Here is a 25,145-nt window from a genome sequence, read left to right as displayed (position 1 = left end):
CAAGCACAGAAGTTCAGGGAAGGGCGGAGGAGAGGACAGAAAGAGGATCTCACATCCTGACCGGGAGACATGGAAGGATCAAGCCAGAAATGGGCTGATCATGACACGTGCCCAATAGTATTCCAAAAAGAGGCTGTGCCATAGTTCCGTACAAGGACTTAAAAGCACCAGCCACCGTATTTTCAATTCTTTTCCTAATAATCCCCAGCATGCAGTTTGCTTTCTTCAGCGCTGCTGCATTTGGAGTCAATATTTCCACTCAGAATATTCTTTGAGAGAGCTTTCTGTATGTCTGGAAGGTTAAATATTAGTTGTGTACTTCGAAGAGGGATGTTGTGGTCTGAATATGCATTCACGATGCTTTGCCATTAACACTTCTGTGCTTTACTTGCAGCTCCAGAGGTTTTCTCTACAAGTCTTGTCTCACAGTGGTATCAAGACCAGACTTATAGAGGAAACCCCTGCAGATGCTAGACAGATGCTAGGTGCTGGCAAAACATCAGGAATAACGATATTCAGACCACAGCTGCATAGCCCGACAACCTCACAAGCAGCGGTGGGATCCAAAAATTTTAGTAACAGGTTCCCATGGTGGTGGGATTCAAACAGTGGCATAGCGCCAATGGGGCTAAAGCTGAAGGTAAGCAAATCGGCTGGGGCGATCAGTGCGATTCCGGGCGGGCATTAATAATTTCTCTGTTACTGTAAAAAACTCTTACTGTAAAAAAAAAGTTCCTAATTTCCAGCTGGTATCTTTCTGTCCATAATTTAAACGCATTATAACAAGTCCTATCGTCTACTGCCAACAAAAACAACTACTTCTCCTGTAATTGACTGCCTGTCAAATAATTTCTAATACTTTCAATACTCTAATTTTGTTTCTAGAAATCAAAAAAGAAGCGATACTCTTCTCTTAAAACCAGGAACTTTTACCATATTTCTCGAAACATGTTTTTAAAACAGCCCAACAGGGGAGAATTATCCCGTTTTTCTCCCTTTGCTAAACTTTTCAGCCACATAGGAAACAACAGGGACTTTATGTGATTTTTTTGGACCCTAATGGAATTTCTAAACGAAAAGCAGACCCCAATTAGTAACCCCTCTCAGCACACACAAATAATTAGTAACTCCACTCGAGAACTGGTGGAGAGAACTCAAGCTGGATCCCACCTCTGATCACAAGGCATCCACTTAGTTCTCCATTATTAAGCAACCTGGGTTCCTCCTTTCCTCCTCCAGATGTCTCCCTAAAGGGGGACTTCTAGATAGGTTCAGCTGCTTCGCTTTCCTTTCTGGGTCCTTCTGCTCTGCCATATTAACGAATCTTACTCTCCCTCCCAACAAAAGAACAGTAATACAAACCAAGACTCCAATGTGGACATCCCAACGTCAATCACCAGATTTATCAGGATTCCCTCCTTTTGGGCCTGGGGCAGCTGAGGATCACCACCCAAAGTGGCTCAATGAAAAACTTGGAAGGAGGGCTGACAGGGATCAAGTGGATTTTCTCCCTCTGTAGCGTACAATATCCAAACCTGCGACAGACTGAGAAGGGTACCTTTTTCCGAGGCCCGTTGGTATGAATGTACACTAGCTTGTCTCGTGCGTGGGAGATGCCCAGGGCTCTTCCGATCACGCTGTTGAGTAAGTTTTTAGGTTGGGGAAATTCCTTCAACAAATCTCTTGAATCTGAAAGAAAACAGAGAGTATTAAATACCTGTCAGTTTCAGGGAATTTCACAGCAGCAGCCAAATCAGCAATGTATTGTTGAAGGTTTTCATGGCTGGAACTCACTAGAATGCATGGTGGTGAATTTTGTTCTCAGATGTTATGGACTGATACTTCCCCATCAGCCCCTACCAGCATGGCCATGCTGGCAGGGTCTGATGGGAATTGTAGTCCATAACATCTGGAGTGCCAAAGGTTCACCACTGATCAGAGCCAGGTTAGGGTTTTCCGGAGCCCATGAAACTGTAGCCTCTCAGAAGCATTTTCTCCTGACATTTTGCCTGCATCTGTGGCTGGCATCCATGTCAGTCACAGATGCAGGTGAAACATCAGGAGAAAATGTTACTGGAACACGGCCACACAACCCGGAAAACCCACAACACCCTACAAATCAGCAACATTCCCAGCGTCCACGAGGGGCCCTGAATTGTCCCTCTTTAGCAGTAGGGAACTGCCCTCTCCCATTCCGCTCAGTCTTCCACAGTTCTGGTATCACTGGGAGGTGTGTGCCCACCTACGACCCATTGCCTGCAGACCGAGGAACACAACCCCCAGTGACATTTCTAGGTGCACAATGTGCTTCTCTTTGGAAGCTGGTTCTGCCCAATTCGTTGCAGTTTGCAAGGGTGTCCACAGGCCTTCAGCGCTTCAGCAAAGAACCCCAAAAGCAGACCTCCCTCTGGGATGGGACAGGATAAAAATATGAAAAAGCAAAACAAAACTACAGCTTCATGTTTCCTTCCGCCTCCCCAATCCCCCGTGACCTTCCCCCTTGTGAAGCAAGAAGGACGAAGCTGAAAGTCACCCTCCTCCTTGCATTGTTCTAGGAGACAAAGGAAGAAGGAAAACCGCCCAGATCATCACAGCAAACGCGAGGTTTGGGGAAGAGTGTTGGCGAAGAGGAAGCCCCGCACCTGCGGCCTCCTGAGGGGTGACCCCAGAAACCGACCATCTGCGGGGAAAGCCCGCTGCCCGGCCACGCGGTGCATCCCCGCCAGCACGGCCTGAACACGAGGGCTGGCCAGCGGCCCTGCTGCAAAGGGAGCCCAGGGGCGAGGCGGCCTCCGCCCCACCGGATCGGCGCCCTGGGCCCCGAGCAAGCCCTCCGCTCCCCTCCCCTCCCTCCCGGCGACCCAGCCGCAGCCCGAGGCAGAGCCCGGAGGGCCGCCGGGGACGGAGGGTGCGCAAGGCCGGCGCCGGGGCGCACGTGGGCCCCCAGGGCGCTTGGTCGGAGCAGACCCCTCCCCCTCTTGGTCCCCGTCCAGCAGGCCCCGCCGCTTCCCCCCACCCCACCCCCGGGCCCGAGCCCGCGCTCACCGTGGAGGCCCATGGCGGTGCCGCCGCCGCCCTCCTCGTCCTGCTGGGGGTCCTGGGCCCCGGCCGCCGCCTCGCAGAGGCCCCTCCGTAGCGGGTCGCCCTCCGCCGGGCCGAGCCCCGCACGCGCGCGCCGCAACGTCCCCGCCGCGCCGCTCACCAGCCTCCGCAGCAGCCGGCTGGGGGCCGCCATCTTGCGCGACGCACGCACGCGCCGCGCCCGCCGGGGAGCCCGAGCCCAGCCCCGCGCCACCCCCGGCGGAGACCGGCGCTCGCAGCGCCCCCCCGCGGCCGCCGCCGCCATCGCCCCGCAGGGGGCTGCCCCTTCGCCCGGGCTGCGCATGGCCGCTCGCCAGCGGGGAGGCAAGTGGGGGAGAGGCGCCCGGAGGGGAGGGGGACACGCCGGGGTGGGTGGAGCCTCGGGGGGCGGGGTCTGCGGAGGGGGCGGGACTCCATGGGGGTCACATGACACCATCGGGGCCGCCTCCCGGCCGGGACCGGATCTACTGTAGGGAAGCCTTAGGGTTCGTGGTGGTGAACCTTCCAGCACTCAAGATACAGTGGACCATACTTCCAGTCAGCTTCAGCTCTCAGCATGGCCCATTGGCCGATGCTGGCAGGGGCTGATGGGAATTGTAGTCCATAACATCTGGAGTGCTGCAAGTTCACCCCCACTGGCCTAGGTGTCAAACTCGTGGCCCTCCAGATGTTATGGACTACAGTTCCCATCATCCCCTGCCGGCATCATGCTGACGGGATGATGAGAGCTGTAGTCCATAACATCTGGAGGGCCGCGAGTTTGACACCTGTGCTGTAGGGCATCTCCAGCCACCACCTGGAGGGTGGCAAGTTGACAACCCTAGGAGTACCCCACTCAGGCTGCTGCTGGGGATGGTGAACAAGGAGGGTGCTGCTAGTCCTCCACAGGGCATGGGCATGCGGCTGCCCCACAGTGGCATGGGTGGCGAGGGGCTGCCCCTCCAGGACCCTGACTGGCACCCAAAACTCAGCTGGTGGGGGGCACCTTGCTTGACCTCTGTCCCATTCTGCCACCGCAAGGCTAACAGGGATGTGTTTTAGATCAAGGCGTTGCAATGAAGTCTTTAGATCAGGTTTGTCCAACTGTGCTCCCCCCCCCCCAGATGTTCATGGTCCCATCAGCCCCTGCCAGCATGGCTGCTTTGTGGGGGCAGAAGTGCAAAGGTGAGGTTGATGCAAACAGGCCTTTGGGAAGAGGAGAAACGCAAGCAGGCCTACAAGAGGACTTCACAGGAACAGAATCCGTGGCAGCAAATAGTCCAACCAAACTGACTTGGGGCCCATTAACTATTAAAGGAATAGAAACGTGGCTAACACTGAGGTGAGGTCAAAAGGAAAACAACATTTCTTGCAAAACGATATTGGAGGACCGATGGCTGGCTGCCCTATAGGAATGCAGGCCCTGGCCAGGAGAAGGCCCTTGGGGCTCAATTCTGCCCTCTGTCGTGATGGGTAAGAACACAGGTGTCAAACTCGTGGCCCTCCAGATGTTATGGACTACAGTTCCCATCATCCCCTGCCAGCATTATGCTGGCAGGGGGATGATGGGAACTGTAGTCCATAACATCTGGAGGGCCACGAGTTTGACACCTATGGGTAAGAATGTGATGCCCCACACTGCCTTCGTGGCTGCAAGGATGCCAGCAACTGTGCCACAAGTTCACGCCAGCACAAGGAGCCCAAGGGGAGAGGGAAGGCTAGGAGTGTGCCCATGGGGTTCGTGCAGGGGTTGGAGAAAGGGATCCTTTCTGTGCTCTTGCATTGGAGGAAAGGCCGTGACCCACACTGACTCACAAGCCACAGAAACGTCACGGATGGCACTCATCAGGATGTATGACACGATGCTGCTTCATTTCCACATACGGGGAAGATACGGGGAAGAAGGAAACAAATGAAGGCAAATCTGGCAGAAGGGACGCAAACTGGAACACATGGGGAGGTTGAAGATGTATGGTGAGAAGTGAAAGTATGGATGGCACCAGGCGGAAAAAGAAGCCCTCATTGTGACCCCTGCCTTGGGCAAGAAGAGCACACAAGGAGGGGAGCAGAGTGTTTTCTGAACCCCGACGGGCTCTGGACAGATTCCCGAAAGGAACCGACCTTTGTGGGGGCAAGAAGGACTCTTAGGGAATGGCCCCTGGGATCATCCCACAGCTCAGGGAGGGGACAGCATCGCAGGCTGCAGAACATTTCCCTGGGAGTGAGCCCCCCCCCCCCCGAAAAAAAATAGACCTTCCCCCTTCATGGCCTGCCTTAGGACTATTCCCATCTCCCCCCCCCCCCCAATGGCTCAGGTGGATGGCCACAGCCATAGCTGCGTGGACCTCTGTTGCGTGCCTTCACACGAATGCCACCGTCTAACTCAGACTGTGCCGCTCCCTTTTCCCAAGCTGCGCCCTGTTGCTATGCAGCCTTAGCCAAAAACCAGACGTGCATCATGCATTCCAGGCAAGCTCCCGCCACGGCCAGGGGGAACACTGCTGACAGAGAGCCACGTGTCGTACCCATAGGCATTCCACCCGTGGCCACTGCGAGTCAAGACACTCACCTCCTTGCAGAGACACAACCGGGGACAAGAAGCCCATCAGGGGGAGCTCAAGCCCAGCTCCAAAGGCGCTGAGGACCATGGGAAGACGAGCACAGGCCCTTGCCCCCACCTGTCTGCAACCCGCCCGCTCCCTTGGAAGACAAGCTGAAGCGCTGTCCCGTGGGACCCGTGAAGGCAGGGCACTGCCTCGCCCGTGTATTGAGTTCCCTGCGGGAGGCAATCCCAGTGAAGAGGGGAAGCATTCCACAGAACGCACAGAACAAATTCGACTGGGCAAACCCCAACAGTCACAGGCAAAGACTGCGGCCCTAGATCTCAGCAAACCATCTCTGGCCATGGTCTGAGAAGCTCCTTTGGTGGGCACACAGGGGCAGCCCCACGATTACGCATCAACCTTCCCAGGGAGGAACATCTGGCCATCTCATTGTTGGTCTTCCAGAGGCAGCTGGAGACCGTTTTATTTAGGACTGCCCTGGACTAGTGCAGCTTTTATTTAATGGCCACCTTAGCTGGAGTGCTTTTGTTTTTAAAATGTTTTGTTTATAAATGTTTATATCATTGTTGTTTGATTCGTATTGGTTTTTTTAAAAAAATTATTATCTTATTTATATTGGAAGCTGGCTTGAGTTTCTCATGGGAGAAAGGGAGCAGCTAATGTTTTAAATAAGTAAAAAAGTCTAACAGCTCCATTTCATGGGATCCAGCCCAAACGGGGGAGTGGCTCCACAGGGCTAAGTCGAGTTGCTGCATTTTCACAGTTAATCGAGGGTTCCGTAGGGAGCACTTTCCTGGCCCTGCGTTTGTCGCTCCGTATGTGGGGCCTGCTGGCTTTTATGATCCTGCTGCCCCTGCTCCAGACAAAAAGGGTCTCTTTTCTGCTTATCCCAAACAGGAGGGCTGCCCACCAGCTGTGACTAGGAAGCAGCAGCAGCAGCAGCACACCATGGAGCAGGAAGTCTTTTTTCCCTCCTGGTCTACATTGGGAAAGAAGGAAAAGGTAAGGGCAGAAGTAAGAGATGGGATCGAAGCAGCCCAAATGAGGTGGCTGCTGAGGGGAAAGAGGTTGCAAATCTGCCTCACCGGGGACATTGACAGGTATGTAAGAAGAAACATGGGGCTGGAAGGAGAATGCAAACCTAAGAGCTATGAGGGAAAGGAATGTGTAGGTGAGATAGTATGTGTAGTGGTTAGAGTGTCAAACTAGGAACTGGGTGACCAGGTTCGATGCTCTGGATCTGGGTGACCCGGCAGCTTGTGGGGTGACTCTGGGCCAGTCACACACACTCATCTTAACCTACTTCATAGGGTTGCAGTTGGGAGGGTAAAATGAAGGAGAGGAGAAGTATGTAAGTCACTCGGGGTCCCTGCTACGGTGTTTCCCCGAATATAAGACAGTGTCTTATATTAATTTTTGCTCCCAAAGATGCGCTATCTCTTATTTTCAGGGGATGTCTTATTTTTCTGTGTTCTGTTCGTCGGGCATGCTTCCAACAAAAACTTTGCTATGTCTTACTTTCGGGGGATGCCTTATATTTCCTCGCGACACTTCAGCAAAACCTCTACAATGTCTTATTTTTAGGGGATGTCTTATATTTGGGGAAACAGGGTAGGTAGAAAGGTGGGGTACACATGAAGTAAATAAAGTGAAACAAAGAACCAGAAGTTTGGGAGGGCCACCATTTGGGCTGTGGGGTAGTCAGCTGTCAGAACTGTGGGTGGGAAAGGGAATTCCACAGCAAAATGCCTTGATGGAAAATCAGAGCAACTACAAATATTACATGCTTGACAGGAGAGAAGCAAAAACCAGGAATGTACAACTAAAGGACAGGGTGAGAGCAGGCAGTCTAGTCTAGGCGTGAGGACAGCTAGTGGTTTGTCACAGTCAGCTCTATGGAAGCTTTCCGCTCTGGTCACACAACGTGTAGAAAATACATCCACAGTCAATGACTTCCTGGTTTGCATCACATGATTTTTTTTTATTAAGCAAATGAAGGTGTTTTCACAGTGTGCCCACCAGCATGTTTTATCCTGCGGCCCAGCGGGTCAGGCTGGTGGCACTGGGCGCCAAAGGAGTCAAACTTGCATGGATCAAGCCCTTGCTAAGCAGGTACGAGGCAACTTCTGGACTCCCCTCTCCTATCCCAGCGCTATGGTGGACTCCATGACAAACCACTAGCCTCAGAAGGACAGCTCTTGCTCCCCTCCGCCTCTCTGCCCAGCCTGGCTTTGGAGGTTCTCGGATCCAGCAGCTGATTCAGCCCTCGTCATCACCACCACCACCGTGCCAAATAATCTTGGGATCCATCACTCCTGGCCAAGGCATCTTTACTCGTGAGGAAAGGGCAGGGCTGCAAAGCTGATATGCCCCCCCCTTCAATTCTGTATCCCATCACAAGTGTTTACTCCCCTCTAAGATCAACAGCTGCAGACGGGGAAGGAGCAGCAATTATGACTGATGACCGGAGTGACTGGGGTGAAGAAGTAGTAAGGAACTACAGGAAGAGCAATGGTGGAGGGTGGGCACACACAACATGGGAGGAGGTGAGAACACAAGGAAAAGACTTTCATGGCTGGAATCACTGGGGTGTTGTGGGTTTTCTGGGCTGTATGGCCATGTCCCAGTGGCATTTTCTCCTGACGTTTCGCCTGCAACTATGGCTGGCATCTTCAGAGGAGCAGATGAAATGGATGCAGGCGAAACGTCAGGAGAAAATGCCCCTGGAACATGGCGATACAACCCGGAAAACCCACAACGCATAAGGAAAAGAGGCTAATGTCTCCCTTGGGTGGGACAAAAGGATACCACTGAGAGCAGCAGAGGAGCTTCCAGGTTTTCCGACGCATTGTAAATCGCCAGAAAGTAAAACCACAAGTCGGTGTGGTCATGCGGACAGAGAAGGGGCTAGGGCTGAAGCCTTTCCCCTGTGACAGATGCATCGGGTGGCTTTGGGCAAATCACACCAATTTGCTGTCTGTCCTGTTTGACCAGGAGCTACCACACAGACCTGTATTCCTGCACAGCTTAAAGAACAGCAAAAACAGCTGGTTCTCGGCATCGTTTTGATGGCCTTTAGCTGGATGTCTGAGAGCATTCTTGAGACCTTGGATGAAATGCAATCCTAGGGTTTTCAGCTCAACCTACGAGCTGGGGTTTGCCTTTCCTAAGCCATCCGCTCCTTTCTTGGAGACTGTGCTGGGAAAAGTACCGGTCTGCTGGTTAAGCTTTGTCGGCCTCCTGAGCCACCCACCCACCCTCCGACACCCCAACCACTTCTTACCTCTTCTACTAGAATTCAGGGAGAACATTGCTGGCAGAGTGAGAAGGCCCGAGTGAGAAGGTCCCTGAAAACAGAAGAGGATGAGAGAAGAAGAGGCAAGCTGGGTCAAAGAGAGCTGGAACCATTTTCATCAGTCCCCCACCCCACTCTTCAGAAATTCTGTACATCTTCAGAGAAGGAATAACAAAAGGCTTGCAGATTTATGCCAATTATAAGCATCACCTGAAACACAGGGGCTGTCAGGAGCTCAGATACCCAGGCAGGACACTAGCATATGTACTATGTTTTAACTCTGATGAGCACAGTTTAACATATATTGTGCGCCCAGACCTATTTGCCTCCGAGTGGTATCAACTTCTTAAATCAAAAATCTACTCTCTAGGTTTAATACTTGAAGACCTCTGTATGCTGTCACCCAGAGAGATTCTGCAAACCTTAAGAAGCAGACTTCTAGAACAGGAATACCATATCTTGTTGGGCCAAGCAAATAAATCATGCTCACCCCTTTCTGTCGGAATAGTACCAGAACAGAGGCACATAGCCAAATATCTTGAACTATTAACTGAACCCCAACAGAGATGGATTATTACAAGGGCCAGATGCAATACTTTTCCATCGGCCATTACAAAGGGTCGCTACCTATCTATCCCTCTCCAGGATCGGGTCTGTCCACACTGTAAAAACCAAGTGGAGACTCTTGCTCACAGTATACTTGACTGTCCGAGATATGTGGGTATTAGGAATTTCTCTTCTGGGTGGGTCTGAAACAAATCTGAAAGAGACTCTGAAAACTCTGTTGTGGAGCTTTTGTTAAATAACACAGAGGCCATGCTCTTGGAAAAAGTAGCAAAATTTCTTTTACAAGTGACAGAATTTTCTAAGCAACGTCCAATGCTAGATACAGTTTATCTGTCTGTATTTTGAATGTACTTTTGTACTTCAGAAATGTCTGTAATGCTCTGGAGCCTATTTTAATATGCCTAATAAAGGTTGTTGTATTGTAATTTTTTAAACTAGCATATGTAGGGAAAGTCTAGGAGTCTATCAGGTAAATGTCACAAGAATGTCCTCGTGGACGGTCCACATCTGGCCCTTTTAGCCAGCTCTTGCCATGTCGCCAGGACTGGATCTTTGTGACAGCTCACAAACTCCATCGCATGGAACAGGAAAACTCTTTCTCCGGCAGCGTCTTTGCACCCTAAATGCAAGCCACCTGTTTGTTCTACAGCCAGCCCTGGGGCAGAATGCCGTAGCCTTTGGAGCATAGATGTCAAACTCGCGGCCCTCCAGATGTTATGGGCTACAGTTCCCATCACCCCCTGCCAGCTCCAACATCTGGAGGGCTGAGAGTTTGACACCTGTGCTTTGGAAAGACAAATCCATGCTGAACTCAGAAGCTTTTTTGGGGGGTGGCCTGGAACTCAGAGGCACTCCCTCCGCCCAATTTACTTCACAAAGATGTTGAAGGAATAAAAACCAGAAGGCCATTTTTTACTCCAACATACGCTGCGGAAATAATACTCCTTACATAGTCTTGCTCAAACAGTTTTCCAACAAGGCTCTCCTTTTAAAGAGGATTAACAGCAAAGGCACGAAAGAAAGGTGTCCTTGACCGGGGACCAGCAGTGTTCCATGCTTGGAAGCCTCCCCTTCACCTGGGCCTTTGTTTTTGTTCAGGTCCACCCACGTGTTGACCTGAAACAATAACCCATGTATTTAATGAAGCATTTTGTTCAAAAACACATTGGCGTGTGAGGGGTGGCGGTGTTATTATTTCTTATTCTTTCCCTCATTTATGCACACTTTGTCTTTCTCCCCAGTGGATTCCCCAAAGGGGAACCAAGCGTCGCTCCTTCATTTTATCCTCACAACCACCCTGCCAGGTCTGTTCAGCTGAGAGTGACTGACGGGTCCAAGGTCGTCCAGTAAGTTTCCACAGTAGAAGTGGAGATTCAAACTTGAGTCTCTGGTGTGGTACTATTAGCAGTCGGACCCCCCCCCCCCACTCCTGTTAAAGGTCTTCACGGAGTCCAGGGGGCACCGCTCCCACAAAATGGATGCCCTCCTGCAGGCATAGCTGCAATGGGGACATCTGGGGCGGCTCGCCCCAGGCGCCGCCATTGCAGTCACTTGGGGGGTGGGGGTGTTTTGGGGGCATGTTGGAGGAGGGGCGGGGTGTGGGCGCACGGGCAGTTCATGCCCCGGGTGCAGTTTTCCCTCCCTTCATCACTGTGCCCCTTCCCTGAGTTTTTGGGATCCCTCTTGTTGTTTTCAAGCCTGGGCAGGAAGGGGTTGGCCGCTGACCTTTCCCCCTTGCCTAAAGGTGTGCCTGGCAAGCTAAACCTCATTGCGTCGCCCACCCTTCTAGTCCACCAGTATGCAAGGAAACAGCCCAGGCATTCACTTGGGACCATCCAAAAGAATCAGTCCTTTGTTTCCTAGCTTTCCTGCTGCGAGAATACCTCAGGCAGCCTCTCTCTCTCTCTCTCTCTCTCTCTCTCTCACCCACACGCTTGTGTGGTGGTCTTCTTTTGCTTCCAGAGATGCTGGTCATTTCACTCATCTGTGCTGTTTCCCCTGGATGCTGCTTCAAGACTGGTCACTACCACCCGTCCCTGAAACCTGAATCCAAACTTCTCCCTTTTCTCTTGTATCTGATGAAGGGAGTGTGGACTCTCAAAACCTGATATCCACAAAACAGGCTCGTCTCTCTAGTGCTACTTGTTCTGAATTTAGGAATGAAGAGTTTTCCATGAGTTCAAGACCATTGTGGCCCCTTCACTTCTCACTACCTTGACTCACCAGAAGAATATAATTTTAAATAGAAATGGCCTCTTAGTCCAGGCCTTCTCTTGGAAATGACGCTTCCTTTGACACCTGGGCTGTGCTGCATCCTGATCTCAGGGACAACCTCCCAGCTATCCACCTTTTAGGAACTGCTGGGCAGGCCGGATGCTTTGAGTGGTACATCCTTGAATCTTCAGTTCAATAAGATGCTTGGGAACCAGGTGCAGTTAGTTGTTTAGAGTCTAAAATTAGGGTTTTTAATTTCCTACCAAAATAACAGTGATTTAAAAAAAACTCATTAGGCAAATAAAAGGCAAAGCTTCACCTTGGTTTGTTACAACCTCTTCTCTGCTTCCTAGATGAGATGCGTTTTTAAATTGACCATTCTCAGTTTATGTATACTTCCCACTGTTCTGCTTTTATTATTTCACTGTGATACACTGACAGCCTAGATATCTGCCAGGCTGGAGCCTGGCAGCCGCAGAGACTGGGCTTCTTCAGATGGGAGGGAGAGGTCTGGATGGACAGTTACTTTAGCTTCTTCCAGTGGTGAGATTCAGAAGGTTTGCACTACTTTGGCAGAACCGGTTGTTAAAATGGTGCTTATAAACAACCAGTTGTTAAATTATTTGAATCCCACCACCGGAACCGGTTGTTAAATCATTTGAATCCCACCACTGGCTTCTTCTCAGTTATCAAGCAGTGGGGCCCAAAGCCAGGTGCACCATTTGGCCTTGAGAATAGATAACATGTTCTCAGCTTTGCTTCACAATCTGCTTCAGAGTGCAGGAATGGGGAGGGAAGAAGGGGGAGCCTGTGGGTTGAAATATGGGGTTTTAGCAAAGCCGACTCAGAACTGGGTTTGAGCTCCTTGCCTGTGTTGTTACTTAGCCAATAAAGTCTTCTGATCCCAGAGTTACAGAGTCGAAGTTGTGCTTCAGAACCTGGACTTGACAATATCAAATTATAAAGATTTTTTAAGCCTCAGAACCAGGAGAAAGAAAAATAATTTAGTACCACCAGGAGGCCTAAAAATTCTCATGACATTTTTGCCAGATCCAACAAATTAAAAAACCCGTTTCATTTTAGAGACAGCTTCAGAAGACAGCTGTGGTTGTCTGAAGGGGAACGGCAGAATTCGAGTCCAGCAAGATTTTTGGGATATGAGCTTTTGAGAGTTAATGCTGCCTTTCTTCAGAAATCAGCATTACCACATGCTACTGTATACTGACAAAGCCACTGTTAATAGTACAAGAGAAGGGGCTTGCAGAAGAAAAATACCTGTGTCAGCCCCAATAATACTGACCACTGCCACAGCTACGGCCATCAGACCCTTGCTTTCAAAGGGCTGCAAAGATACAAACATCATGTCAGCAAACCATCTTCAACAATCGCACCCAAGGTTGGCTGACAATGTGGAGGAACGTTCAGAGCTCTGATACTCTCCACAGCAAGCTTGGCCAGAGGCGCTGGAGGATTTTTAAGAGGCAGGTGCAATTTGCCATGCAGAGGATGAGAAAAAGCCTGCATGCACTGAGATGCTCTCAGGTTTAACACTGCGGGCCTTTTACTGTCCCTTTACTGCTCATTGCAAACCCATCCTATGTTGGCTGGGGGGTCAAAACCCACAATTTCCTGGGAATACTAGACAAATAATCAACAGTTTGATGAATATGCAAACTCTAGTAGAGTTTGCCCGCTACAGGCTATTACCTCATTTTCTCCCAATGGGCCAGAGCAAGTACAGTAGACTGACACTGCCTTAGATTTTGGCCACCCTTGTTCACACCTCTGCAACTTCTCAAGAGAACAGCACAGCTTTCCGCAGGCTCCTTTCTTGGCACATCTTGCGTATCACACATCTTGCGAGGATGCCTGCTCAGGCTCTGTGCTAAAACCTCAAGCCAAGGAAGAGCATTTGTACACAGTACGCAGCTCGGGAGATGGTCTTTTCAATGGGCCAAGGGTCACGCTCGACTCCTGAGCACTTCTAGTCAGTTAGATTCTCTCCCATCCAGGTGTTCTTGCCCCCAAGACCATGCATGAAGCTGCCTTCTGATGAATCAGACCACCTGTTCTCTGAGATCAGTATTGCCCACTGAGACTGGTAGCTGCTCTGCTCTCCTGGACCTCAGGAAGATGCCTTTACATAGGAACTTTGGCATGCCAAGGAGAGGCTCTTTCACAAGCTAACAGAGAAATTGTCAACCTACACTTTCATTCCAAACCTCTCCTTTCCTGCGCTAACTCAACCAAAAGCTTGCAAAACATCACCAGTTTTAATACAGACAGCCAAAAACCAAAATCTAGATTTCCAGAAAACCCCAGCAGTCACAAAAGAGGCCTTTTAATTAAATCCAAAGAAGCCACAAAAGCCTGAAATCCAGAAAAAGCAGAAGAGGAGTCCTGTGGTACCTTGAAGACTAACACGTTTATGTGCCATTGTTAGCTTGAGCCAGACACTTGGTCAGATACAGTGCCTGAGAGACTCGGTTACAAGCCAAGTAATCATCTTCAAGGTGCCAATGGGCTCATTTTTTGTCTTTGGTGCAACAGGAGAACACAGCCACTCTTCTTGGGAGTTGAAATCAGGAGAAACCCTTTAAGACAGGGGACTACTGGCTAGGCAAACACTATGGTTTTGACAGGTGTATAAATATGTTAAAGATAATAAGGATTGCACTGACTGATGCTTGGGCACAGATATAACCAGCACAAACAGTTTGCACGATTGCCTTTTAGCATCCCTATTGTACAAGGCTTGTAATTTTTCTTGCAGTTATAAAGCAAGACAGAAAAACTGCAAACTCCAGGACCAACGGAGTCTTCAGTCATTTTTTTTCTCCCCCCCCCCCCCCCCACATTTTGACAGGCGTGAGTCCAAATGCTATTTCCTGCACGGTTCCCAAGAGACAGCCTTTCAAGCCTGCGGCAGTCATAAAGAATAAATGTGTTGTCGAAGGCTTTCATGGCCAGACTCAACTGGTTGTGGGCTTTCCGGGCTGCGTGGCCGTGGTCTGGTGGATCTTGTTCCTAATGTTTTGCCTGCATCTGTGGCCGGCATCTTCAGAGGTGTATCACAGGGAGAAGTGTGCTGTAGCACACCTCTCTCTGTGAAACACCTCCGAAGATGCCAGCCACAGATGCAGGTGAAACATTAGGAACAAGATCGACCAGACCACGGCCACGCAGCCCCCCGGAAAGCCCACCACAACCAATAAAGAATAAAGTCTCCTCTGCTCCCCGTGCAATAAGCTTCTGGAAGGAATTTGCAGCTCTTGTCTCAGAGGCCACACAGAGCGTGCCCAGAGGCACCCGGCTGGTCCAGGTGGGAACCAGCCACTTTGAAGCCGCCTCCTGAGGAGTCTGACCCATCCCGGTCAGCATCACCTGCTCAGACTGGCAGCCGATCCCCGGTCCAGCACCAGCACCAGCCGCAGCCTTTTCACTGGAGATGCCCAGGAACGGCCCCCTCCCCCCCGCACGACGCCCCATCATCCAGGCCGGTGTCGCCCACTCGGACCGGCAGCGGCTCTCCACCCCTTCCCCATCACTTGCTCACTGGTCCTTCCCATGTCTGAGACCTTCTGACTGCCCCCCCCCGCCCGCGCGCTCTTCTGCCCCCTCCCCTCTTTTGGCCCCCGCCCCCCGCACCGCCCCCACCCCTTTCAGCCCCCCCGCCCCACTTACGGGGGTCTCTTTGCGCATCACCCCCTCCCATTTTCCAACCGCGTCGAGATGCTGCGCGCGCCCCATCCCCGGGCCTGGCAGGGGCGCGGGGACGGGGCGGCGGCTCCAGGCAGCCCCCTCCCCACCCCTCCGCCGCCCCCGCGGAGCAAGCCGGCGGGAGCGGGGGGAGCCTTTCCCGCTCCCCCGGCTGAGGGGCCACCGACCTCCTCCTCCTCGCGGCTCTTCCCGCGTACCGGGCGGGCGTCGCGCTCTGAATGGGTCGGGAGCCCGGCGGCTGCTCGCTCCTCGGCCGGCCGGCTCGCTCGCTCCCCTCTCAGGCGGTGGGACTACAACTCCCAGCAGGCGCTGAGCGAGATCCTCTTCCGGTTTCTGGCGGAAGTGAGGGGGAGAAGCCCTCCGAGGGGCTGCCTTCTACCTCTCCTAGGCAACGGGCCACGCCAAGGGCGGGCAGAGTGGGCGGGGCCAAGGAGGGCGAGGAGTGGCCCCGGCCTGGACACCCCGGCAGGCGGATGTCCCACCGGTGTGGCTCGGGCGGGCCTCAGAAGAGCAGCCGCACCCAAGCGCTCGCCCGCCGGGAGGAGGTTCAACCGGTGCAGCTCGCAGGGTAGGCTGGCCACTTCTTTCTGGGGGGTGGGGGTGGAAATCCGTCCTTTCACGGGGAGAATGGCACCCACTGCTGAAATACTGACCAGCCTGGCTAGGTGCTGAGGGGCCATGGGTGAGGGGAGGGGCTCAGCAAGCAAAGCGCAGGGCGGAAGGGACAATAATTCATAGCAATTATACAGAATTCTTGGCGTTTATATGGCATTTTTATGACTGGTATCACAGTGGTGTGTGTAACAGCCCTTTGCAACCGGGCAGCATTGCAATTTCCTTCCCACATATGTTATTTCAATGATATGTACAACAGTCCTGTGGGGTAGGGCAGCATTACAGTTTCCGTACTGCAGATGAGAGGTCCAAGCAGAGACAGGATGACTTTTCTGAGGCCAGCAAGTGAGTCGGTGCCTGAGGTGACATTTGAGCTGGCAGCAGCCCCATGGTAGCCCACCAGGGCCCTCATGCCTCTGAGAAAGAGAGAGTCCTGCAGGAGGGGTGGGCAGCCTAATTTTTGAGCTGCTCAGGTGCCTGAGTCGGGGCCCTCAAAATATTTAGAAGAGATATCCCAGCACACACACACACCCTTTATTGTTTAGTTTCTCATAATTTTTCTTGTAAAAAAACCCTGAAGAAAAAATGGGGAAAGAAATCTTGGGGGAGATAAGTTCAATGAGAGCGCCCTGGTCCTTTCTGTCTCTGCAGGCCAGAAGAGCCTTACCAGAAAAGACTTCCAGAAGTCCCTGCCTTGCGATGGCTTCCCCCCAAGGATGCTGCCTGCCTCATTTTACAAGTAAGTCAGTGGTTGTAGATCTGGATCCGAATCGTGTCTTAACTACAGAGAGGATTAACTCTCCGTAGAGATGTTCAATGTATTGTTGAAGGCTTTCATGGCCGGAATCACTGGGGTGTTGTGAGGTTTCCGGGCTGTCTGGCCGTGTTCCAGTAGCAATTTCTTCTGATGTGTTGCCTTCATCTGTGGCTGGCATCTTCAGAGGATCTGCAGTTCTTCTGGCCTGTTTGATATAAAAATTATGCTTGTTGCGAGACCACAGTTGAGAAATATTCATAGCTGAGAACACATTTTTGCGGTTGTGCTCAGGAAATCAGTAACTGGGTGCTACTGAAACCGCTGCGTTCGCTATTTTGCAAGAACCAACAGATGTTGCTTATGGGTGCAGGGTCAACAGTAGATACTGACCCGGCCACTGAAGCATCAGAGATGGTTCACCCAACTAGTTAGGCTTTTGCTTTTTGCTGATTATGCTTACTAAACAGAATTTATATGTAGCACCATATGTAACCAAGTCAAATGATGCTGATTGTATTAATGACAATATACCTAAAAATGTATTTGCTGATTGTGCTAATCATGTTAAAGGTTAAGATTTGTGAGCCTTGCGTGGACAGCCGGCCAGGATTGGCCAGAAGTGATCAGAAGGGTCTGTTCAGAAACGCCTTAAAATGAGCTGTACTGCGATACAGACTTCAGAGAGTTGGTACCACGGTATTGCTCTCTCCATGTCCACCTGACATGTCAATAAATCTAGCTTGCTATTAGCCATCCTTGTGTGGAGTTTTTAATGGGTAAAAACTTCCATAACAGTTGCTCTTCAGATCCTCTGAAGATGCCAGCCACGGATGCAGGCGAAATGTCAGGAGAAAATGCTACTGGAACACGGCCAAACAGCCCGGAAACCCCACAACACCTCAAAGATTAACACTTTTAGGAAACCTGTCTTTTATCAAGAGAACATTCTGCAGACTCTCTATTGGCTACCCATTTTTGTACTGAGATCAGTTTAAGATATGAGCTATCACATTCCATCATGGTCTTGGTCACTCTTATTAATTAATTAGTTAATTAATTTTATTAGGCTTTTATACCGCCCCATCCCCGAAGGGCTCTGGGCGGTGTACAGCATATAAAATAACAGTATAAGACAATCAAACATTTAAAGCAGCAGTAAAAGCTAAAAGTTTAAATTATGCAATACATCACTGTAAATGGCATAGTTGGCGTCCAATATTCCAGATTAAAATTCCCCCTCCCCCGAAAAAGGGAGGCTTGGTGAGTCTCGATAGATGGTAAGTGACCTAGATGACTGGCCACAAAAAGAGGGGGGGGGCACCATTAGCGGTCGGTTCCTCCAAAGGCCGGCGGAACAGCTCCGTCTTACAGGCCCTGCGGAACTTGCCAAGGTCCCGCAGGGCCCAGACAGCTGGAGGAAGAGCGTTCCACCAGGCCGGGGCCAGGGCTGTAAAGGCCCTGGCCCGCATGGAGGCCAACCACATTGCTGAGGGGCTGGGGACCACCAGTAGATTGGCCTCCATCGACCGGAGAGGCCGTGTAGGGACATATGGGGTGATGCGGTCTCGAAGATACGATGGTCCCAGGCCGCGTAAGGCCTTAATGGTCTTGCTTCTCCACAGAAAGATGCAAACTTTGCAGTCTTTGGGGTTTTAGTATTATTATTTCATGAAGGAGATTCATAGTGTTACTTTCTTCATCTGAGCCCATCATCTCCTTCTGTTCATTTTATCAAATCCTACCCTGTATAAGTTTTACAGTTTCTCTACTTCACCGGCCCTGGGCAGGGCCAATGGGGTGTGTGTTTGTTCTGCTCATGTTCGAAGGGCGCTTGCTAATTTTATTTTTTATGCAGCTCTTAATTTTCACATAATGGTTTTATATGTATTGTGTGTTCTCTGTTTTTATTATGAGGTCTCAAGATCTGGAAGCTGCCTGAGTTTGTCCCTGAGTAAAATTCTATGTTCTGAGACCTCTTGCTTTATTTCTGATAAATTCTTGTTGATTAAATATGGATTAATAGACAGAAGTCTATTTTTATATCTTCCCTTCAGATTTAAGCAAAGCACTGGGATTATTTCAGCCTTCCAAAAATGGATGATCCAGAAAGAAGAGTCATATGAAGGTTTGAATCTTCTTGATTTCTGGCGTCTTGTGCAGATTAAAGGAATCTTATTCAATAGATCTTCTTCATGAAATGTAACTATTAGAGTTAAATATAACCTTGATCCCTGACATTTTGTGGTAGACCCCATTTCCTGCAGCAGTCATTTTGTGGCTGGCTCCACATTCTTTGGCTGCCATTTTGTCATTACTCCTACCATCTCTATCCATATTCCAAACAAGCATAAAAAAGTTTGGGACCCGTGATGTAGATTGTACAATACAGACTCTCGGTTATTTCAGGCTGAATATTTATTTGGTCTTCTAATTGTGATATTATTGTTTTTTCAAACAGCACTACCTTTGTACTAGGTGTGGTACAAAAAACAGAAGTGCTATATGTATTGTCAAAGACTTTCACGGCCAGATTCAACTGGTTGTGGTGGGTTTTCCGGGCTGTGTGGCCAAACAAGAGCCACCAGACCATGGCCACACAGCCTGGAAAACCCACCACAACCAGAAGTGCTATAGTCCCAGTTCAGAGCTGGTGTCAGCCTGAACTCCTGTATCCCAATTTTAGGCATATTTACTTAGAGATGTATCCTGTAAATGTCAGTGGGAGTTACTGCCAGATAAGTGTGCTTAGGAGCTGTGTTGTAGACATCCAGTATTGTATGCCTTTGTTTTAAGCAGAGGCTGCAAGCAGGAGTGAAAATATCTGGAAAACTTTGGAGTGTATCTTTATAACTGAGTAGCATAGTAAGAATCATGAAAAATTTGCTGAAATGCTTCATTTTTATTTCCTTTCGTTTGTTATTGAATCAGTGTTTAGAGGAGAGCACATGATTCTTTCATGCGATTGCTGGTGCATTTATAGTTATTGTTATAAAGAAAACAAGTATTTTCTATCTCTAAAAGTGTAAATGTAATATTGCAATTGAACTAACAGCAAAGTAGCATTATTCAGATGCCTTGGGAAAGCAAAGTTCTGCCTTTAGCTGGCTGAATTCTCCTTCGAAATCTTTCATTTTCCTTCACTCAATGTGTCTTTTATTTACATTCTCCTTGTAAAAAACCTTACTGCTTTGAGTGATTTGGGCGAGGGGGAGGTGGTCATATGCTTCAAGGTTGAATTTTGTAAGAGTTTTCTAATTGGAATGTAGTTGTTTTGAAAGATATTTCACTGTATAGATAGAAAAATGGGCTTTACGAGTAAGATTTGAAAGCTTTTCCAAGTCCTAAAACGTCTGTTGAAACTGATTAATACTTTAATAGCCTCGTCTTTTCTACAGTGATATTCATAGAGAGTTACAAAGGCGGGGAGAAGAGCCATCCAAAATTACTCCCAGGGGTGGGTTCTTAGGATTGCAGCCTTAAACACATGCTTCTGTTCTCTGCTGAAGGCTGCATAAAACCCAATGACACTTTCCTGGGAGGGAGGGAGCTCCATTGAATAACACAGGAGTTTTTAACCTGTGTAATTCCCTGCTTAAGATTGTTCTCCAAATCTGTGAGCCTTAATGGGCTTTCTAATTGAAAGGCAGCCGTGTTTCCATGTTGACCCCGTGTTTATTTCATGTAGTGTGTGAATGTCAGGGCAATCTCTTCTGCTCCGTCGTAGTCCTGGTAGGTTCCTCTGGCGGCAGTGCTCCTGGCCGGGGTACAGGCAGAAATTCAGCAGGGGTGGGCTTTGTTTTATCGGTTTTCCCCCGCTCGGTCACAAAGAGCCCAGCTGGACCACGGGATGCTTTTCATTAATGTTTTCCTTTTTAAATGTAAAAGCAAACCTTAGCGGCAGGCAGGCAGGCAGTAATTCCGAGCCGCGCATGCGCAAACACGGGCAGCCCGTGGAACCCCGCAAAGGCTTTCGTGCGCAGGCGGATGGGTGGGCGAGTCGCAGGCCGTCGTGCGCGTGCGCTCCGGCCTGGAAGCGGGTGCGGCCGCACGCTCCGCTGGCCGGAGACGCGAGGGGGCCGTGGTGGTGCTTGCGCAGGCGCAGTCGGACCGCGTCGTCGGCTGCCCTCTGGCGGGCGGAGGAGCCGGAGCGGGCTCCCGCGCAGGCGCGCCCGCTCATCTCCTCACGCGCCCGTATTGTCCCGCCCGCGAGGGAGGCCGGGCCCGCCCTGAGGCGGCGGCGGCGGCGGTGCGGCCCGGCCTTGCCCGGCAGCGACGACGGCGCCCTCCATGGCGGCAGCGGCGGCGGCTGGGCCTGCGACGGCGGCGGCTCCGGCGGACGGGCGTCGGGAGGCGGAAGCGCGGGCCCGGCAGGCCGCGCTGTGGGGCCGGGCGCGGAGCTTGTGCCGGCGGCTGCGGGCGCTGCAGGCCCGCCAAGTGGAGCGCCACGTCCGGCAGCAGCTGTCCGGGCTGGCGCGCGAGGTAGGCCGGACGGCGCCGCCGCCGCCGCCCCCCGAGCCCTCGGCCCTGCGCTCCGAGCTGAGGCAGCTGGCAGCCCGCGCCACCGCCCGCCTCCGCGCCGCCCAGCGCGCCTGCGACTCCGACGCCACCGACAGCGCCTCCTCCTCCTCCGCCGCCTTCTCCTCCTCCTCCTCCTCCTCCTCCTCGGATAGTGAGGGCCCCCCCGAGACGCCCCCGCCGCCGCGCCCCGTCGCCCTTGGGTGAGTGTGGTGGAGGAGGGCGCTCACAGCGCCCCTGCCAGGTAGGCCGCTCTCGCTCGCCCCCGTCTCCCCTGCGGGAGCGTGGCCGTCGAGGGTGGCTGGGTGCAGCCCAGGCGCTCTTTCCCCCTCTGCCCAAGCCTACCTCGCAAGGTCGCTATGAAGGTGCAACAGGGAAGGGAGCGGATGGTGGGCCAGGCTTTTGCCCCGCCCCGGAGGGCCTGCCTCAGGGATGTTGAGGACCAGAAAACGTTTGGGTGGGACGGGTGGTGGTGGTGGTGGTGGTGGGGAATAAAAGGGTGCTTCCGCACGTGCTGCCTTGGAGCCGTCTCCATCCGTGAGGTGAGGCCGTGGTCGCTGCCACCACCCCAGCCACGGATCCCCCTCGCCTCCATCTTTGTGATAGAGCGAGGAAACATCCTGCAATCGGGCAGGGGCCAGTAGCGGCCGAGGCCTTGTCCTGGAGTACAAAGAGGTGATAGCCGACCAAACAACGCCCAGTGGAGCACCAGCTCCTTGAAACCAGTTTTTCCCTCAGTATCGTCACTGTCTTCAGGGCAGCCTCCATATCCTCAAGGTAGGTAGGAAGTATTTTACCTGAGGGGCCGTTCTCACTGCCCCTCCCTTGCGCTTGGAGTTGATGAGAGGCTTCTATCTACATCCGTGTTTGATTCCTGGGGAGGAGGGCACAGTGTTGGCATGGAACGTTGCCACATCAGTTGCATGACTGCATCCTGCAGAGCTGTGCAGATTGGAGTGAACCAGTTCAAATCCTGCTTACTGCATTCCTTGTGGAGCAGAGTCTGCTTCATAGAATCACAGAGTTGGAAGAGACCCCCAGGGCTACCCAGTCCAACCCCCTGCCATGCAGGGACACACAATCGAAGCACTCCTAACAGATGGCCATCCAGCCTCTGCTTAGAAACCTCCCAAGAAGGAGACTCCACCACACTCTTAGGCAGTGAATTCCACTGTCCAACAGCCCTGACCATCAGGAAGTTCTTCACAATATTTGGGCAGAATCTCTTTTAATGTAGCTTGGTTGTTGTTATTTAGGAAGTAGCCTTGCTTTTATCAAAACTTACTGTACTGTTCCACAGTGCTGCAATTTGTGTACATAGCTCCGTCATCGTGCATTCATCTGGCATGCACGCATTAAAGGAGAAGGTGGGTAAGACGAAATCAAGTAACTGCAGCACAGTGGGCATTTACAAAAAAGGCAGCGTTTCCCTTCGCTTAATCCCTTCACTGAGCTATCTGGTAACATTATAGGTTGAGGCCACAGTGCTAGGGAGATGTGGCCCACTAGTTAGAGCCTGGCACATGCTGACAGCTGGCCTCATGCAGGGGACACATAGTTGCATCTGCGTATGGGAGGTTTGGGTGGCTTTGGAACAATGTGCTACTAGCACAGGCTTAACTCAGTTCAAGGAATCTGTTGAGGACGAATGAAGCAAGCGTGTTGTCCCTATCTTAAGCATGCTACAGAGAGTAGATAACGCTTGTCTACAGCTTATTGGTCTGGCTTTTCATAAAAGACAGTTTTCGAAACAGGTGTGTATCTTCTGCTTTTTCAGCTTTATTCTAAGCTGCTTACGGCTAAGCCTCCTGTTTGGCGTCTAGGATACTGTACAGCGGCAGCTGTTTTGTTGGTGTTGAGTTACTCTGATCCGGTGCTGTAGAACTGTCACTTACCAGCAGAGCAGCCCAGAATTTCTTGCAGCCAGCAAAACTGATGCCCAGCAGCCACCTGTACAGTCTGCCAGGAATGATAGTCTCCTGAGTATGTGGCTGTTAACTCCTTTACAGCACAATGCGTGTTAAATGTGCAGCAAGCAGTGATGTTTTCTTGATCTGATGTCTTAATATTAGGGGTTCTGTAAATAATTGGTCTTGAAACAGTGGTCCATGTAACAAAGGTAGCTGACTTGAAAAAAAGTTGTTGTTTGCTTATTGCTCTAACATTTGACGGTCCCCAAAGTTTACTGTACTGAAGGAATTGTGTTCTCTGGAAGCAAGTAGTTCTTAAGTGGTGAGTGAAAGAGCAGATGATCATGCAAAACACACTGAGAATTTTCTTGTTGTACCGTGTATGTTTCAAATGGAGCTGTTGTTTCCATTTTGAAAATGTATTTCTCTTTCAAAATGTATAGCAGACTATTCATCTGAAGTTGGCGACAAAGTTCTTTACAACCCCTTGTATATAAATGGGCAAGGCTTTTGGCGCTTAATAATTCTGGCCATTTACATGTAGTGATTTGCTGAAGATAGAGGAGTTGTTTAAATGCTGTCTTCAATGTAAGGTTCATCCAGTTAGAATTATTTAAGGGTAGACTAGAAATCCGAAGGACTTAATGGGGTTTCACTACTTCGCATTGTTGCAGTCTACTTTACATTACTTAGGTGGGACCATTTCTACTAAATGAAATCGCTGTGTATGCCACAAAGAAAAATGCATTTTGCTGTGGCATACCTTTGGAGATGCCAGCCATAGATGCAGGTAAAGCGCTAGGAGCAAAAACTATCCCACTGTGGCCACACAGCCCAGAGGACCCAAACAGCCAATAACTACATGTAGTTTAGTACAGGCAAGATTATTTGTCTGGTGAACTTCTGGAAATGTCTTGTTATTTGAGGAATTTGGAGGGATGAGCCAGCAAAGGCTGCTCCTTTCTAGACTGGCAATAACTGACGGTTGAAGTGTCGTGAACCCCCTGTCTACAGTAGGAATCTAGTCAAGGGTTTGGCCCGTGGCCTTTGAGAACACAAGAAGCTCCCCTGTAATTAAATCAGATAATTGGCTCATCTAACCCTGTAATTTCTGCTCTGGCCAATGGGGGTCTGAGGTGGAGCTCTTACCTGTGACTCTTAGCTGCTACCTCATCTGTTAGACACCTGGGATTGGATCTAGGACCTTCTGCATGCAAATGAAACACTTGGCCCCTCATCTTGGTGCTGTGAGGAATATAACATATGCTTTGCTTGACCTTTCGCAGAAATCCACTGTGTTGTATCTAGTTGCTTTCTTCTGAGTTCTTTGGTGTCTTAAAAAAGCTAGGGAACTGAGATGTGTGTCGTTTTGGTGAAGGAATGGCTTTTGCATGGTCCAGTATTGTGTGGTACCAGGTCAGCTTTTTGAAGGCCACCATAAGAATCTTTGTCCAAGTATCCAAAGAGTCCTGTTCCCTTTGTATGGATCCCTCTGTGTACAGATGTGAAGGGAAATGCTGATAAGATAAGGCAGCAGGAGGAACCAGGAAGCCAGTAGCATGTGTGGTATGAAGCAGGAGCAAAAGAATAGCTAGGAAATCATCACATAAATACAAGCCAAGACTTAATAGAAGAGTCTATTTTTCAAAGATGGACCAATAAAGCCCTGCTATTCCAAATTGCATTTTGGGTTGCTTTCTTTCAGAGTGTGTGTGCTTGCTGTTTTACAAAATGTTAGAACTTTCACTGGATCTCTCCTAATGGAAATCAGTAAAGGCCTTTTGTTTCACCAGACAGGAGTGAGTCATTATAAGGGAAAGGTCTGTTTGTGTTAATCTGTGGATTGATGTCTATAAACATTTGTGGCTATTAGCTATTTGGGGAGGGAAGCAATATTTGGTGGAGTAGTAGCGAAACGGAATCACAGC

The 25,145-nt window shown here is 50.6% G+C and overlaps 2 protein-coding genes across 9 annotated transcripts in view; one reads left to right on the top strand and one right to left on the bottom strand.

The window, feature by feature from the left end:
- DHX30 (DExH-box helicase 30) overlaps positions 1–15,706 on the bottom strand; it is a 42,748-nt gene extending 27,042 nt beyond the window's left edge. Inside the window, exons 1-4 of one of the 6 annotated variants that reach the window (XM_048511528.1) lie at positions 15,588–15,692; positions 13,001–13,042; positions 8,908–8,971; positions 1,559–1,689 (exon numbers count right to left, since the gene is read on the bottom strand). In XM_048511528.1, the coding sequence (XP_048367485.1) occupies positions 1,559–1,689; positions 8,908–8,971; positions 13,001–13,021 (216 nt within the window). In that variant the 5' untranslated portion in view covers positions 13,022–13,042; positions 15,588–15,692. The other 5 variants (XM_048511529.1, XM_048511531.1, XM_048511530.1 and 2 more) reach the window with 5 other exon arrangements.
- Positions 15,707–18,902: 3,196 nt separating this feature from the next.
- The window catches only part of LOC125441164 (KAT8 regulatory NSL complex subunit 1-like), a 47,280-nt gene continuing 41,037 nt past the window's right edge, over positions 18,903–25,145 (top strand). Inside the window, exon 1 of one of the 3 annotated variants that reach the window (XM_048511536.1) lies at positions 18,903–18,991. In XM_048511536.1, the coding sequence (XP_048367493.1) occupies positions 18,990–18,991 (2 nt within the window). In that variant the 5' untranslated portion in view covers positions 18,903–18,989. Of the gene's footprint in view, positions 18,992–20,967; positions 21,511–25,145 lie in introns of those variants that run through there. The other 2 variants (XM_048511534.1, XM_048511535.1) reach the window with 2 other exon arrangements.

The sequence above is a fragment of the Sphaerodactylus townsendi genome, linkage group LG11 (assembly GCF_021028975.2).
Source record: "Sphaerodactylus townsendi isolate TG3544 linkage group LG11, MPM_Stown_v2.3, whole genome shotgun sequence".
In the NCBI taxonomy this organism is placed as follows: Eukaryota; Metazoa; Chordata; class Lepidosauria; order Squamata; family Sphaerodactylidae; genus Sphaerodactylus; species Sphaerodactylus townsendi.
Note: the sequence above shows the minus strand (reverse complement) of the source record. Positions and strands in the feature narration are given on the sequence as shown.